We start from the raw sequence: 16,331 nt of genomic DNA on the forward strand, positions 1-16,331 counted from the left end.
GAGCTGTCCTTGGGGCCGATTTGTGGGGGCTGCAGAGCAGGAAGGGGCAGCTGACCCAGGCTCCATGGCTGGGGGAAGTGTGTGTGTGTGTGTTTGTGTGGTCAGTGTTCTTCCATTGTGGCTTTTCTGCTGCTTTCTGGCAGGATTTCTCCTTTCTCCTCTCCTGGGTAGTCTGGCCCCAGCCCATTGTTGTACAAAGTGCTGGCCATTGTGTAAGCCTCACCCTTACTGTGACCCTATCAGGGATGCCCTCCTTAGTTTCAATTCACAGATAAGACGATGAGGCTCAGAGAGGTAAACACACAACAGGCATTGAGGGTTAGGTGACATGGTTTCTAAGCCACCTAGCCCTTGCAACGGAGAAGGCAATGGCAACCCACTCCAGGACTCTTGCCTGGAAAATCCCATGGACGGAGGAGCCTGGTAGGCTGCAGTCCATGGGGTCGCTAAGAGTCGGACACGACTGAGTGACTTCACTTTCGCTTTTCACTTTCATGCATTGGAGAAGGAAATGGCAACCCGTTCCAGTGTTCTTGCCTGGAGAATCCCAAGGACGGGGGAGCCTGGTGGGCTGCCGTCTCTGGGGTCGCACAGAGTCAGACATGACTGAAGCGACTTAGCAGGAGCAGCAGTAGCCCTTGCAAACCCAAGCTGTTTTGACCACCAAGCCTGGCCCTGCCCAGCAGGCAGCTCTCCTTCTTCCAGGCTCCAGACTCCCAGCTCACCGTCAACCTGTAACCATCTTCCAGTTCAGTCTTGAGGCTTGGGCTCAGCCATGCTGGGGGTGCAGTGGAGGAGGGAGACTCAGTGAGCAGGCAGCTGGGGAAGGAGTCTCACTGCTCAGCACGTGATAGTGGAGGTAGGGTGGGTGATGGAATTGACAATATGCTTGAATACATTGCCCTCCTTTTCCCAATGAGATATTTTTAAAAAAGGAATTTGGCCCACTATTCTAATTAAAACATTTAGGGATGCAGATGAAACATGCAACTCCCTGGTTATGATATTTAGTGAAAACATTTCATATCAAAAGTTATTTTTTTTCTAATTGTAAGATTTTAAAGCACATATTTTTAAGAATCACTTTATTTCAAAGGCAATTCTTTTCCATGCTCACGGTTTGTGAAAGTTGATTCAAACCCTTCACTTGCATTTATGCTTCTCATTGGCATCTGCCATGCGCCATACCTAGTCCCTCGTTTGACTTCCCCCATAGTTTTCTCGAATGTGTCATCTTCACTTGTGTTTGGAAATACAGACCTTTTGAATCCATAGATGATGCTGTTGCTGGAAAAATTATTCCAAGTCATGAGAATGGCTATTTTTCATCTAAGTGGTGGGTTAATATTTGCGGTCTCCCTAGGGTAGCACAGAATTACATAAACTAGCAGTCTCCTGGTCTTTTCTTATTCTCCTTCTCTTTCTTCACAGAACTTCTTACCATCTGGTGTATTTTTCTGTTTATTGTCTGTCTCCCTTCCCTAGAACGTTAGCTCGGGAGGCCAGGGGACTTTGTCTTCCTGCTTTCCATCACCTGGAAATATGCCTGAAGCAATAGTAGGTGCTCAGTAAATACCTGCGGAATGAATGAATGTAAGGCTCTTAGAGGGACTTCCCTGGTGGTCCAGTGGTTAGGTCTTGTCTTCCAGTGCGGGGGTTGTGGGTTTTATCCCTGATTAGGGAACTAAGATCCCACATATAGTGAAGCACCATCCACCGGGGAAAAAAAATCTCTTACAAATGTCTGCTAGCCCAGTGGCAGCCAGGGCCACATATGCAGATAGGATTGCAGTCTGGAGAGAAGGCAGCCCGGCTGGACCCTAACCCCTTGTAAGGAGGGCATTTAAGTCAGGGGAAGCCTGTTGTCTCAGGGGATTAGCTACATACATTGAACAAATTACAAGACTATATTGAAGACAACTGGGGAAAAGGGAGTAATCTGGAAAGGGGGAAAGCTACGATGAACCCAGTGCCGCTGGACTGGAAGGTAATGTCTGAATGACAACTGTCTTTCAATACATGGAAGTTGTATTCGTTTGGGTTTTCAGAGAACCAAAACCAGTAGGATAAATATAGAGAAAGAGATTTTATTATGAGGAATTGACTCACGCCATTATGGAGGCTGAGAAGTCTCACAGTCTGCTGTCTGCAAGCTGAAGACTTGGAAAGCGGGCTGGAGCTCCAGACTGAGAAAAAAGGCCTGAGAAGGGGCAGTGCCCTGGTGGGGGCAAGTGCCAGTCCAAGGGCAGGAGAAGACCAAGATCTCAGCTCAACAGGCTGGAAGAGAGAATTCAGCCTTCCCTCTGGCTCTTTGTTCTATTCAGGCCCTCAATGGATTGGATGATTCCTGTCCATCTTGGGGAGGGCCACCCGTTTTATTCAGGCCACCAAGTCAAAGGCTAATCTCTTCTGGAAACACCCTTACAGACACACCCAGAAGTAATGTTTAACCAGATAACTGGGCATCCAGTGACTCAGTCCTAAGTTGACATACAAAATTAAGTCTCACACAGATGAAGGAATAGACAGAGGTATAAATGTGTATGTTTACGCGTGTATAGAGAATGTGTGTCTACTGAGTGGGCCTGGCAGGAGACGTTACCTTAACTGCATTGAGCACAACTAACACCCACATCTTGGTTTCTAAATATTATTCACCACCAAAAATAAATAGGTATTCTTGCCCAAATGGACAATTCTAGGGCTGGGGGCAGAGAAAAACAAGGTGAGCCTGGAATATCTTTTTGAGCCAGAAAGAATGGAAGGTTCCAAAGAAGGAAGCGACACATTAAAATGAAGAGGTCAGTAAGGGGCACCCACTGACCAGCTCTGGGACAATCTGAGCATCAAAATAAAGGGTAGGAATGTGTTATAACCTACTGAATAAAATAGAATATCACAAGTCCACCTGACATAAGTAAGATGAATAAATAGAGGTGAAGAAAAAGTTCTTCTTTATAATAGAAGGCCAACTAATAAATGCAGAGGAAATGATAAAATTGGAAAACACCATTTGCAAGCCATTGTATAATTCAGACAAGATACATCAATGGATGCTGAAACCTATGGTCATAAAATATCTCGTTTTCTCAATACTGACTAATTATGATCAAGTGATCAACATTACCAGCACCACCAGTCATGGTTCCAAATGATACTGGATGTAAGAACACAGCATTGGGAATTCCCTGGTGGTCCAGTGGTTAGGACTTGGCACTTTGGGGCTTTTACTGCCATGGCTTGGATCTAATCCCTGTTTGGGGAACTAAGATCCCAAAGGCTCCGCGGCGCAGCAAAACAAAACAAAAAAACCCCACAGCATCTTTTTTTGTGATATTTCTGCCCAAAATGTGTAACAGTTGTTTAATCATGCGGGAGGAATGAACAAACCCATATCGAAGGACAGGCCAGTCTGCAAAATAACTTCCCTGTAATCTCCAAACACGTCAAGGTCAAAATTCAAAGAAAGGCTGCAAAGTTGTTCTAGATTGAGGGAGGCCAGAGAGATGTGACAACTGGGAGCAATGTTTTACATTACATTAGATTTTTTTTTTTTTTACCCTAAAAGGAACTTTTTTGGTGGGGGGGACATTGCAGTTTAAAATTGTTTCGAAGTAAAAAGTTAAAATAAATGGCACGAATGTTAGCCCTTCTGGCTGACTCCGGCTGGCCTTCGGGACTCATTTTCAGACAAGCTCCTGTGGAACCCCCATGACTGGATGTGAGGGCCCTCTGTGCTCCCCCTGTCCCTGGGCTCCCTGACACCCTTCTCTGATTATACCCAGAGTTCCGAGAGCAGGGGTCCTGTCTGGATCATGACAGAGTGGCCTCCTTTGGAAACACACTGAATGCAAACTTCCACAAAAGGGGTGTTTAGGGGTACAGCTCAGTTCTACCTCTTCACTGGGGGTCAAAGAAACTGGGATGTCTGGCTGTTGGAGGTGCACCTGGCTGAGTGGGACCCATGGACCATCAGCAGTCATGTCTGCAGGGAGCTTCCTGGGGGGGATCTTGGAAGGATATACTGTTTAGAGCAGGACTGAGGGTCTAATGCCCAAGATGGAGCTGTGCTGCAGAGGTCTCTGAAAGGGGAAGCTCTTTTATATCTTTGATGTCACCTGGGCACTCAGTGATTGCATCTAGGGAGGTGTGGGATACCGAGATTCTGAGACCCCCATCCCCACCCACACTCCAGGATCAGAATGTGGGGAGTGTTGGGGGGATAATGAGCAATAATGTGGGAATACTGGAGGATATTGCTAGGGAGGATGGATGTTCAAGATGTTAGGAGAATTTTTTGCTTTATTTTTTTTTTGCTGTGCAACTTGTGGGATTTTGGTTCTCTGACAAGAGATTGAACCTAAGCCCTAGGCAGTGAGAGCATGGAGTCCTAACCACTAGACTGCCTGGGAATCCCCAAATGGGAACTGTTTTTGCTATTAGGAGAAATGTGCTGGGAACACCTATTTCCCTTCTGGTTATGGTTATACGGGTGATGCCGTTCATTCAGGGTTCCAAGATGCCAGCTCTTCAGGATAGGGGGGTGGGGCACCAGTCTCAGCACTGGAGCCAGCTGGGCTCTGCCACTGCTTTCTCATCTGGCTTCCCAGGTGGCTCAGTGGTGAAGAATCTGCCTGTCATTGCAGGAGCTGCAGGAGACGTGAGTTGGATCCCCGGGTCAGGAAGATCCCCTGGAGGAGGAAATGGCAACCCACTCCAGTATTCGTGCCTGGAGAATCCCACGGACAGAGGAGCCTGCATGCTGCAGGAGGGGCACAGAGTCTGACAGGACTTAGTCACTGAACACAGGCGCTCACGCTCCTTTCTCATCTCCTGACGTGAGTGGAGCGCCCCCTTGCGGTGCAGGGCATGGATGACTGGGCAAGGAAGGGGCTGAGAAAGCTGGGTCTGGCCAGAGGGTTCCAGGAGGGGAGACAAGGGCATGGCCAGCGGGCTGGGGGTGGGGCCTGACAGGGAGTGCCTGGACAGGAAGGAAGGGCAAAGGGCCATGTCCTCCGCCTGCTCCACCCCGCTGACAAGAGTCCCAGTCGCCAGGCCACCCTCTCAGTCTGGGGCCCTCGAGGGGTAAGTTGTCCTTCTGAAGCCACTTCGTCCCTTTCCTGGGGATCGGGTAAGAATGCCTTTCCTCCCTGGGGGTCCAAACACCCTGCCTCCTCTGCTCCCCATAAGGTGAGAAGGGGGCCACACCTACTATCCCCTCAGCAGGAAGCAGAGACTGAGGCACTGGTGGGCAGGTGCAGAGTGTCTCAGACCCCTCCCCTCCTGACACTGGTATCAGGATCAAGGTTGGGATGGAAGGGCCAAATGGGGCACCTCATCCAGGCAAGACCCAGAAACCCCTGCTCCCTCCTCTGTCACCCGACTGCAGAGCCCGGAATCCCAAGCGCCTGGAGCACTGGGGGACACCCAGACAGAGCCTTCGCTGGACCAGATCCTCCGGGAGCGAGATGACGCTATCGCCAAGTGAGAGACAGCTGCTTGTGGGGATTGGGAGGGTGGTGGATGGCTCCCCATCGAGGCTCTGTCCTGCCAGGAGGAAGCGGGGAAGTCGGGCATTCCTGGGAGGAAAGCTGCATAGATACTTGTAGGAATACTGTCCCAAGGCAGGGGGCTGTGGCCACACTGGTCCACCCCCAGGGCCCAGAATCACGTCTGCAGGGCCTGAGCCTCAGGCTGCTCTCTGCCCCGCTTAGGAAGCGGGCCGTGGAGGCTGAGCTGGACACATGCAGAGCCAAGCTGCGTGCTGTGGAGGCCCAGCTGCTGGAAGTTCTGGAGGAGAAGCTGAGACTGAGGCAGGAGGTGGAAGCCTGGGAGGTAAGGTGGGCGTGCCAGCCGGGCCTGGGAGGCAGGGCCAGACAAGCACAAGCCTGGCCCCTGACCCTGCTCTCCTGGCCCCTAGGAGGACATGCAACGGCTGGTGAGGCAGCAGGTTGAGAGTCAGCTGCAGAGAGAGTCCCGGGGTGTTCCGGGAGCCCCCGTGGACCCTGGAACTGTCAGGACCCCCTGGATCCGATTCCCCCTGAGTCGGTGGGGACGCTGGCGGTGAGAAAGCTCAGCCCATGACCTTGGGAGGAGTGTCTTTATTCATTAAAGTTTGAGGTCTGACCCCTTCTGCACCCACGTGCCCTTGGAGTGCCCACCTGAGTGCTTCTGTACAGAAACAGGGAGCAGGACGCAGAGCCTTGACGCCTGGGGTTTCACATCCCCTCTGGCCAGCAACCCTTAGGCCAGGAAGCCTTGGACTGCCGCCATGAAGTCCTGCGGGCGGTCGCTGTGGACCCAGTGGCTAGCGTTCGGCACGGTCTGCATCTGGGCCCGAGGGAACAGCCGCCTAATCTCAGGGTAGTGGCTGGGACTGAACACCAGAGAGAAGGCAGCCAAGAAGGGATGACAGGAGGAAAGTGGAGCGAGAAGGAGGGACACAGAAGCCAAGCGGGGAGAGAGGGAGAGCCACGTGAGTCTGTGTGCCCAGTGGTGTTTCCAGTTTTCAGGCACCCCTTACTCACACCCCAGCCCTCCCCAAGGCAGGGTGAGGGGCTGGGTGAGTCGAGTATGCCCGTCTCTATCTACCACCCAGCCTGACTTACGGCAGGAACTGAGAGTTTCCACCCCGGAGGAAGAGGGTTGGCCCAGAGTAGGTTTCTTGTCGTGCGGGGAAGTCCAAGATCTTGTCCAAGTGCTGGGCCAAGGCATCCAAGTTCAGCCTCCACACGAAGCGCCCATCCACCTCCACCAGATTGGTGAGCAGGAACTGCCGCATGCTTGCGCTCTGTGGGGGTCCCGCGGTTGCGGGGTGGGGGGCTCTGTGTGAGGCCTGGGGCTGCCACTCTTCCTCTGCCCACAACACCACACAGCGGCTTGCGTGCATTACCTGGATAACAGAGCGGAGCCTTTCATCGGCCAGTTTTCTGGCGCTGGAAAGGGACGCCTCATTCGCCATGTCCACGGCCCTCATGGCTGCGACGTAGTTTGGGAAGTTCGAGCTGGACGTAGTCTCCACTGGGCTGATGTCCACGGCAATCAGGCGCTCCACCAGCTCTGGCTGCAGGAGAGAAGCAGACTGGGCACCTCAGGGCAGGTTCCTGGATCCGGAACTCAGCCATCCAAGGCTCGCTGGAGTTCCAGGCTGCCTGCTGGGCGCTCAGGGTTGACAACAGATAGGAGGAAGCCCTGGAGAGGTCCAGCTCACCCTCTGAAGTGCCAGCAGCATGGCGGTCCTGCCTCCCATGCTGTGGCCAATGAGAACGCAGGGCACCAGGCCCAGCTTGGGCAGTAGGTCTTGCAGATCCTTGCTCATGGCCTCGTAGCTCATGTCTGGGCTGTGGGGGCTCTCACCATGGTTCCGAGCATCCACTGTCAGCACCTGGGGAAGTGGGAGGTGGGGGGCAGCGCTGGCACCCACAGTCAGGGCAGAGCCAAAAGCCTGGCAGATCTGCAGGCTGAGGGAGGTGGAGAGCCTGGGGAAGGGGAGATCCAGAAGGGGGAAAGGGCCCAGATGCTGAGAAGACCCCCCTTCTCAGACCTTGGAGGCCCAGATGAAGAACCAGAGCCACTGTGCCAGAAGGCCCAAGGAGTGTGACCATGTCTCCAGACATTTGGCCTAGCTGGCTGGCAGCTACAGAGAAAGCAGACAGCAAGAACTGGCAACAGCTGGAGCACAGCAGGGCGGGCGGCTGCAGGAGGTGGAAAGCCCCTGTCATCCCTGGTGAACAAGCAGGGTCTGGCCCCCTTAGTGGGCAGGATGTTGGTGCCTAGGTGTTTGAGAGCAGAGGCTAAGTCAGGGTGGAGCACACAGATGGAGATCTATATTACGAATGAAGGACTGGGTGGGTGAAAGCACCAGGGAATGAACGGGGTTCGTCGTGGGCCTGGGTCCTCCATCCTCAGAAGGTCAAACTCTTCTTTGATTTCTTATCAGAGAGACCCGCCTCTCCCAAGCGTTAGGGACAGAGAAGCTGGCCACACCTCGGCCTCCTCGAGGGCCCCGCCCACCCAGACCCCACCTCCCTCAGGGCCCCGCCGACTCCAGAAGCTCACCCTCCGGCCTGTCTGCTGAGCCAGGGCCTTGGCGATGGAGTTGAAGTTGGTTTTGCTGCCGAAGAGCCCATGCAGAAAGACAAGGGGCGGGCTAGCTGCCTCGCCGTCCAGAAGCTCGTAGGAAAGCGGCACCGGTCTGACGGGAGGATCGAGGGTGGGGGAAGGGTCTGAGCCGGCAGGGGAAGTGAGCGGCCTGGGAGAGGGAGGGCCCAAGCGGAGGAAACGGAGCCAACTGGGACAAACTGGGGGGGTAGGGGGAGGCGAGGGGGGGAGGAGCGAGGGACGGCCTCCCAGCGGACGCCCTTGACTGACCTCGGCTCGGTGCCGCCTTGACTGCTGCTGGGTGCGATAGGCAGTCTGGAGAAGCTGGAACTGGAGGGGCCGATCCCCCTATAGGGGAGCGTCCAAGCGCGCGTCCAGCGGAGCATCTCCAGGATCTGCCACCTGGCGCGCACCTCGTGCTGTCCCCTAGGCTCCGCCTCGCTCAGGGCCCCGCCCAATTCCGGCCGGAGCTCCGGCTTCTCCCCGCCCCCTAGCACAGAGCGCCCCGCCTTCGCTCACGTCTCCTTACGTACTCCCGGAAACCTGTCTCCCTTCTAGGCTCCGCCCCTTGCGTCCGTACGTAACCCTGAGGCTGCCACGCCCACAGGCTAGAGCCCCGCCCCTGGCCACGCTCCGGGCGGAGCCACCCAACACCCTGACCCTGCCCGGCTAAGCTCCCGCCGGCTCCTCCCAAGTGGAGAACCTCTGCCGAGAATTGGAGCTTTCGTTTCGGAGTCTGGTCTCGGTCGCTCAGGATGTAGTCACGGGGCAGATCCTTGGCAAGCCACTGAAGTCCCTGCCTGGCCCATCTGCGGCCTGCTCCTCTGCCCCCTAGCGCCGCCTTGGGTAGGTGCGGTGTTTTCTGTGCGGCGGGGGCCGGCAGGAGTGGCTCCCCTCGCCGAGACGCCAGCTTGGAGGCGCCGTGCTCCACTGCCGCGGGCCCAGGCAGGCCAGAAGGAGCAGAACACCCCTCACTAATCTAGAAGTCGACTCTAGAAGGAGCTTGGAGAGACTGTAGAGGTCGTCTCCAACCTGCCCGCCTCCCCGCCCTTTACAGATGGGGAAACCGAGGCAAATAACTTTCACAGGCTGTGGAACCGGACTCTCTGGTCTGCGAGTCAAGGTGGGAGGCCAGTTGTTTGTACTAGAGAGGGCATTTGCTTAGTGCACTGAGCTGTATTGGGTTCAGCTGTGCTCACCACGCCCCCCATTTATCAGCAGAGAAATATTAAATATTAAAAAATAATCCTCCCACCCGCTCAGCACATCGTGAAGGGATGTCATCCCGTTTTTGGAACCCTGACGGGCTGCCATGTTCTCTTCCTTGTCTGGGCTAATGGTGGCAGTGGCGACGTCTCAAGTCTCAGCTGGCTTCCGCAGCAGTCGAGCCTTCAGCAGTTACAAGAGTAGCTGCTCTTTCTAAAGCATTCTGCTCAGAAACCATCAGGGGAGGGACTTCCTTGGTGGTCCAGTGGCTAAGGCTCCGTGCTCCCGATGCAGGGGCCTGGGTTTGGCACCTGGTCAGGGAACTAGATCCCACATGCTGCAACAAAGATTCTGCATGGGCTTCCCTAGTGGCTCAGTGGTGGAGAATCTCTGCCTGCAATGCAAGAGATGCCGGTCTTATCCCTGGTCTGGGAAGATCCCACATTTTACGGAGTAACTGGTCCCCTGCGCTGTAACTATTGAGCCTGTGTCCTAGAGCCCAGGAGCTGCAACACGAGAAGCCACCACAATGAGAGGCCCTTGAGCTGCCACAAAGTGTAGCCCCTGCTCGCCGCGACTAGAGAAAAGCTCGCGCAGCAACGAAGACCCAGCACAGCCAAAAACAAGCAAATGAAATTTTATATATATATATATGATCCTGCATGCTGAAACGAGGATTGAAGATCCTGCATGCTACAACTAAGACCAAAGACAGCCAAATAAATAAATAGCTTATCTGTTTAAAAACAAACAAACATCAAGGGGAATTCCCTGGTTGTCCAGTGGTTAGGACTCTGCGTTCTCACTGCTGAGGATCCTGAGTCAATTTCTGTTGAGGAACCAAGCTCCTATAAGGCACGCGGTGTGGACCAACCAGGCACCCCCAAAGACTACACTACACACCTCCCTTCAGGTCCTTACCCTGAAGGAGGAAACAGAACAGGCTTCATCTTGAAAGCAGGACTCCATCTTGGGCCTGACTGTGGACTTTAAGCTCTATGCCCAGTATCAATGGAAACGACATACCAACTGGAAAACCAGGGCCCCCCTCCCCCCCCCCCCCACCGCAGGATGGAAGAACCCCAGGGCTCATACCTAGACTCTCCATTGCCTAAAAGAATACCCTAATTATCTGTGTAACCAAATAGAATCATAAATTTTATTATGCTTATTGGGATATGACCACAGGTCTATTGATAAGTGTCCACTGTTAAGTACCTAGGCTTAAGGCATATGAATCACGGGTTAGCTTTGTATCTTTCTCTTCCTTTGTTCAGACTAGTTTCAGGGAATTTGGGGAGGTGGGTTTGGGCACGCACACTTAGGGTATATAAGGTTTTCACAAAAACTGGTTGGGGTCCTTGATTAAGAGGTGACTCTGCCTTGAGCCCGCCGGTGTAATAAGCTGCACTCCACCATCTGCATTGTCCTGAGTGAGCTTGTTTCCCGGAACATGTGGCTACAACAACCCCTACTACTTCCCACTGGGATGCTGTGTCGTTTTTCAGTCGCTCAGTCGTGTCTGACTCTTTGCGACCCTGTGGACTGCAGCACACCAGGCTTCTCTGTCCTTCACCGTCTCCCGGAACTTGCTCAAACTCATGTCCATTGGGTCGGTGATGCCATCCAACCACCTCGTCCTCTGTCATCCCCTTCTCCTCCCATGTTCAGTGCTGTGCCACCATCCAAATAGCCAGTTGGCCATCCTACACATCTTTTAAGGTCCAGGATAACTGCCACCTCTTTCTCAAACCTCTCCAGATTTCCCCAGTTGAAACTAATCTCTTCCACCCCATGTTCTCAAAGCATTTGTCAAGAGTCCGGCCTTCTATATGTCTACCATAGGCTGGGGGTTCCTGGAAGCCCCAGGTCATGTTTTGTTCATCTGGTGCAAAGAGCAATAGTAATTTTACTTAATGATCATGGAGAGAGTCAGTTACTCTAGCTGAGGCTTAGGTGTCAGTTCAGCTGGTGGCTAGGTCACCCCTTCCAGGACATGGTACCTAGGTCAGCCAGGGTTACACTGGCTTCTCCCCTACCTCCTTAGGACAAGCCTGTTGGAGTCAGTACAGTTACGAGCATCCTAATTACATGGCCTCATCAATGCCTTGCCTAATAAAGTGGCCCCCATCTTGAGCCAGCTGATGACAGGCAGGTGTTTTGTTCTAATCCGAGGAGGGCTCTGAGGTCACTGGGGACTCTAAACACACCAGGTGATGTAATCATTTGTTGCCAGCATAGTCATTAGGGGAGTGAGGAGAACATCTGAGCCCTAGAGAGGGGGTTGGCCTAAGGTCTGGGAGGGGTCCTTGGAGGAGAACAGGAAGAATGTTTTTCTAGAATTAGTGGGTAAATGGGAAGGGGGTTGACGTCATGTTGTTGATTCAGAAGCTTAACATTTCAAAGGTGGTTTCAAGGGAGTCTCCACCCCACCCCAGCCTGCTGTCTAACTGGGTAACCTGAGCCTGGCCCTCAGCCCTTGACCATCTGCCTCCGGGCAGGGCCCTGGGCCCTGGGTCTAGGGGCAGAAGCAGTCTTGAGATGTTTCTGAGTCTTCGGCCCCAGCTGTATCATGTGGCTGGTTAGGGCCTGGCTGTCTGGCAAGCAGAAAAACCAGTTGGCTTGAGGTTTTCACTTGAACACTCCAGAAAAAGCTGTGGGGCCAGGAGAGGGGTTTTTGCTACCTCGGAGGGACTCTGCTGATGGGGTGTTGGGGAGGGGTCCACCTGAGGGCTGCCCACCGCTCCCTCCCAGCATGTTGGGAATGGGCCAGTGGACTAGCTGGTGGTTGGTGAGGGTCTCCCTCTTGGGGAAATGGCAAGCCCCTGATATACTGAGGCTGATGTAAGGGAAGAAGCGGGGTACAGAACGAGGATGCTCTGTGTCTGCGATGGCTCTCCACTTCCGCATCTCTGTTCCCAGTGGTCCAACCTCCCTGGGAAGGGAGAGGGTGTTAGCATCCTCATTTTACTGCTGAGAGAACGGAGACGCGGGTGGATGAAGTGACCCAGCTGCAGTCACGCAGCCCCTGCGTGGCCCAGCCTGAAGTCCTTCCCGGGCTGTGTGACTCCCAGTCAGTTCTCCGGGTATTTCGTCACCACCCATCTGGCTGGGGACAGAGAGCCAAGGGGGTGGGGCCTGCAGCGACAGGGACACTGAGGTGTTGAATGGGTTAAGACAGGGAGGCGGCGGGTGTCCCTTAACCGCACCTGGCCCAGTATCGGTCACGTGGCCGGGGTTTCACCTGCCCCGCTGAGCAGGGACAATCAAGCTGCTTGTTTTGCGATTGATCGCCATGGTGACAGGAGTGCTCCTGGGGAGGTCACCAGGGCAAATTCCTGCCCCCCCACAACTGCCCCATAGGGTAGGGGTGTCAGTCAGTCAGGCTGGGGTCGCTGAGGCTCCTGAGAGACCCCTTACGGTTTCCCCTGGGTCTGTCCCTGTGGGTGCCCCCACTCACCCTATGACACCCGTCCTGCCTCTTCCCACAACACTCCTCATCCTCAACCCAGCTTCTCTCTTCCTGGATTTTGAGCCCGAGGGTATTAAACTGCCAAGACTTTGTCTGGTTTAATCCACCCAGGAGCAGTAGTAATCCCCTGTGCCTCCGCCCCACCACACACACACTCAGGAAACACTTCGAGAACATTTGCTCCTGCGTGCCTTCATTCAACAATAACAGATATTCCTGGAGCCTCACGCCTTTATAGACACAGGCACTGTTCTAGAGACGGGGGAGGGTGTTTCCTCAGTGGCTCAGGCAGTCAAAAAAGATCTGCCTGCAATGCAGGAGAACCGAGTTCGATCCCTGGGTTGCGAAGATCCCCTGGAGAAGGGCATGGCAACCCACTCCAGTATTCTGGCCTGGAGAATTCCATGGACAGAGGAGCCTGGCGGGTTACAGTCCGTGGGGTCACAAAGAGCTGGACACGACTGAGCATCTAACACCTTTCTGAAGACAGCCAGTGAACTGAACAACAGACTGAGCAACCACACCACAGTGGATGTGTGTTAGTGAGAGCTTCCCTAGTGGCTCAGTGATAAAGAACCCACCTGCAATGCAGGAGACCCGGGTTCAATCCCAGGGTCGGGAAGATCCCCTGGAGAAGGAAATGGCAACCCACTCCAGTATTCTGGCCTGGGAAATCCTGTGGACAGAGGAGCCTGGCTGACTACAGTCCATGGGATCACAGAGTTGGACAGGACTGAGCGACTGACACACACGCCTGGTTTGTTGAGTATTTCTTTTCTTTGGAGCAGACGGCAGGGAGGCTCCTGGGGACCCATGTAGAGGAAAGAGACTGCATGTTATCCTCCAGTCCTGCTGTCCAGAACACCTCTGGGGACACTTTCTGCCACCTCCAGGCCTGACCTGTAATTCCTCCCCTCTAAGCTTCCCGCCGGGCCCCAGCTCCTGCTGTCACTCACTGGCTCCTTGCTCTAGAAGCCCCGACAGGCCCTGCTAACTCTTGTCAAAATTTTCCCTACCTCACGTGCAGTCACTGTACTCCCAATAACAGCCTCATCACACACACGGATTCTTAAAGTAGGTGGAGTGAGGACACCTCCTCTTTTGAGGGTGGAGGAGTCTGTTTTGAAATCCAGCAGCCTACACTCCCCTACACTCCCCGTGAGAAACAGCAGCCAGCATAATGCACAGGAGCCTCCTCTGCTTGCATTTTGGAGCTTTCATTTCATTGTGGAGCCTTTTGGGCCAGGCACTGGAGATGCAGGGGAGAGCTCGGATCCACTGACGCACCTGACAGTGGGGAAGTCATGAACGGATGTGTGATCACACGCCCAGTAAATATGCAAAGGAGAGGGAGCGCGTCAACCCGAAGAATGTGACTGGCCCTGCAGAAGTAACGCTTGGATGGAGATAAGAAGAAGGAGTGGGACTCAGTCAGGACTGCTCCAAGGACTCAGTAACCTCAGTGACGAGGTTACAGTGGAGGAGGATGTTCCAGAAGTGGGGACTCCATGTGCAATGGCAAAGACATCCTGTTTCTCAAGATTGAATCGGGACTCATTCCTGATGCCTCCTTCCTTACCTCCTCCACCCCAAAGCAGTCCCTCACCTACTTCTGCTGATCTTTATCTCCCAGATATCTCTGAGATCCATTGGCTTCTGTCCATTTCCAGGGCCCCATCACTCCCCTCCATCATTGTCACCTTCTCACTGGACTTGTCCATTTCAGTCTCCATAGTCATTTCCCTACACAGTAGCAAGCTTGATCTTTCCAAACACTTATTTCTATGTGAATCCAGTTTTTTCCCTCCCTATTTTTTTGTGCTCTGGGTTCTGTGTTCAATGCTCCTGGGGATACATGTAGCAAACATCGTTCAGTTGCCCAGTGGTGTCTGACTCTTTGTGACCCCATGAACCGCAGCATACAAGGCTTCACCATCTCCTGGAATTTGCTCAGACTTATGTGCATTGAGTCAGTGATACCATCCAACCATCTCATCCTCTGTTGCTCCCTTCTCCTCCTGCTTTCAATCTTTCCCAGCATCAGGATCTCGAAAGAATAGAAAAGCTGGTCTCTGTGTTTCAAAACCTGAAGTCCAGAGGGGAAGAAGATGCCTCAGTTGGGTTAAGTATCTTGGCTAAGAATGCCAAGGGGGGTCTGCCACTTACCTCTTGGCAGGGTCCCCAGAAAGAAGTGGCTCTGGGGTTTACTAGGCAGGCAAGACCATAGGCAGCTTGCAAAATCATTCTCAGCTTTGACCCCAAAGCAGACACAGTGCAAACCACAGGACCAAAAAGGTCCAGGGGACAAGGTGGTGATGTTTTAGCAGGGATCACGGTTGTCTGAGGGCTGGATACTGTCCACCCTGGCCCCCCTCCCAGCCTCCTCCCACATCTACCCGCTTCTCCACATGTGTGTGCTTGCTAAGCAGCTTCAGTCATGGCCAACTCTTTGTGATCCCATGAACTATAGCCCGCCAGGCTCCTCCATCCATGGGATTCTTCAGGCAAGGATACTGGAGTGGGTAGGCATGCCCTCCGCCAGGGGATCTTCCCAACTGAGGGACTGAAACTGCATCTCTATGTCTCCTGCATTGGCAGGCAGGTTCTTTACCACTACCGCCACCTGGGAAGCTCCCCCTCCCCGTCCACCATACCCCCAGCAAATCTGACCTTGCTGAATATCCTGGAATTGTAGCCCAGCCTCAGAAAGACTGAAGTTCAGCCTCTTTCTAACTGCCTCAGCAGAATGGAGCATCAAGGAAATGTTATTGCATGGCTCAGTTTATGGACTGACTTTCATAACTGCCACAACGCCATATTCACAGACTTCCTTTATGAATCAACAATCCAATAATTCATTCCACAAATATTTACCAAGCACCTGCAGTTACCAAATATGAATTTTAGAGCCAGGGATGTGGCAATTACATGGCCCTCTTCCTCAAGGAACACAAAAAGGCAACCCCAACTGCCAGCCTGTCTACTCTCAAGTGGGGAAGACAGGCCATCAACAAAGAAACAAGCAAATAAATATGTAAGTACAAATTAAGTTCAGCTGTGCTGTGTTCAGTAGTAACAGGGGTAGAGGATTTTAAGTAGGGTGATAAGGAAAGTTCTCAGGTAAGATCAAGTTTGGAGTTTAAGAAGAAGGCAGTCATACAAACATCAGGGAAAAGTGTTTTAGGCAGTGGGAATTGTATGTGCAAACGCCCTGAGGTGCACAAGACTGTGTCTTGTTAGAAGAACAGAGAAGAAGGCAGAGGAAGCTCAGGCAGAGAAAATAAGAGGAGAAAGGCATATATAGGAGGTAGGCTAGGGTGGGTCCATGTACGGGTCCATTATTAAAGAGAAATGAGAGCCAGTAATGGTTTAAGTAGGTGTCCCTGGTGGCTCAGAAGTAGTACCATTCTGGTATTCCCATGGACAGAGAAGCCTGGCAGGCTACAGTCCATGGGGGGCACAAAAGAGATGGACACAACTCAGCCACTAAACAGCAACAAGGGTTTAAGCAGGGAGAGACATATTTTCCATTTTCTTTTATTTCACTTGTATT

General features: G+C 53.2%; 1 protein-coding gene across 4 annotated transcripts; it reads right to left on the minus strand.

The window, feature by feature from the left end:
• Nucleotides 1-6,132: 6,132 nt before the first annotated feature.
• On the minus strand, nt 6,133-8,506 carry ABHD11 (abhydrolase domain containing 11). Of its 4 annotated transcripts, none has more exons than XM_068969148.1 (6): nt 8,371-8,506; nt 8,059-8,194; nt 7,211-7,384; nt 6,893-7,063; nt 6,609-6,790; nt 6,133-6,376 (listed from the first exon to the last, which is right to left on the minus strand). In XM_068969148.1, the coding sequence occupies exons 1-6, from the start codon at nt 8,484-8,486 to the stop codon at nt 6,244-6,246; spliced, it is 912 nt and encodes a 303-aa protein (XP_068825249.1). In that variant the 5' UTR covers nt 8,487-8,506; the 3' UTR covers nt 6,133-6,243. The 4 variants fall into 4 exon arrangements, with proteins under 4 accessions (XP_068825249.1, XP_068825250.1, XP_068825251.1 ...); XM_068969149.1 differs by having other exon boundaries at nt 8,059-8,172; nt 8,367-8,506; XM_068969150.1 differs by lacking the exon at nt 7,211-7,384.
• Between the last annotated feature and the right edge of the window lie 7,825 nt (nt 8,507-16,331).

The sequence above is a fragment of the Capricornis sumatraensis genome, chromosome 3 (genome assembly GCF_032405125.1).
Source record: "Capricornis sumatraensis isolate serow.1 chromosome 3, serow.2, whole genome shotgun sequence".
NCBI lineage: Eukaryota > Metazoa > Chordata > Mammalia > Artiodactyla > Bovidae > Capricornis > Capricornis sumatraensis.

What these genes read in the sequence shown, in the direction of transcription:
- ABHD11 (XM_068969148.1), bottom strand. Translation starts at nt 8,486, where the DNA reads ATGCTCCGCTGGACGCGCGCTTGGACGCTCCCCTATAGGGGGATCGGC. An exon ending in CAAGGCGGCACCGAGCCGAG is followed by an intron (nt 8,195 to 8,370) that starts GTCAGTCAAGGG and finishes TCCTCCCGTCAG; the next exon opens with ACCGGTGCCGCTTTCCTACG. An exon ending in CTCAGCAGACAGGCCGGAGG is followed by an intron (nt 7,385 to 8,058) that starts GTGAGCTTCTGG and finishes CCACTTCCCCAG; the next exon opens with GTGCTGACAGTGGATGCTCG.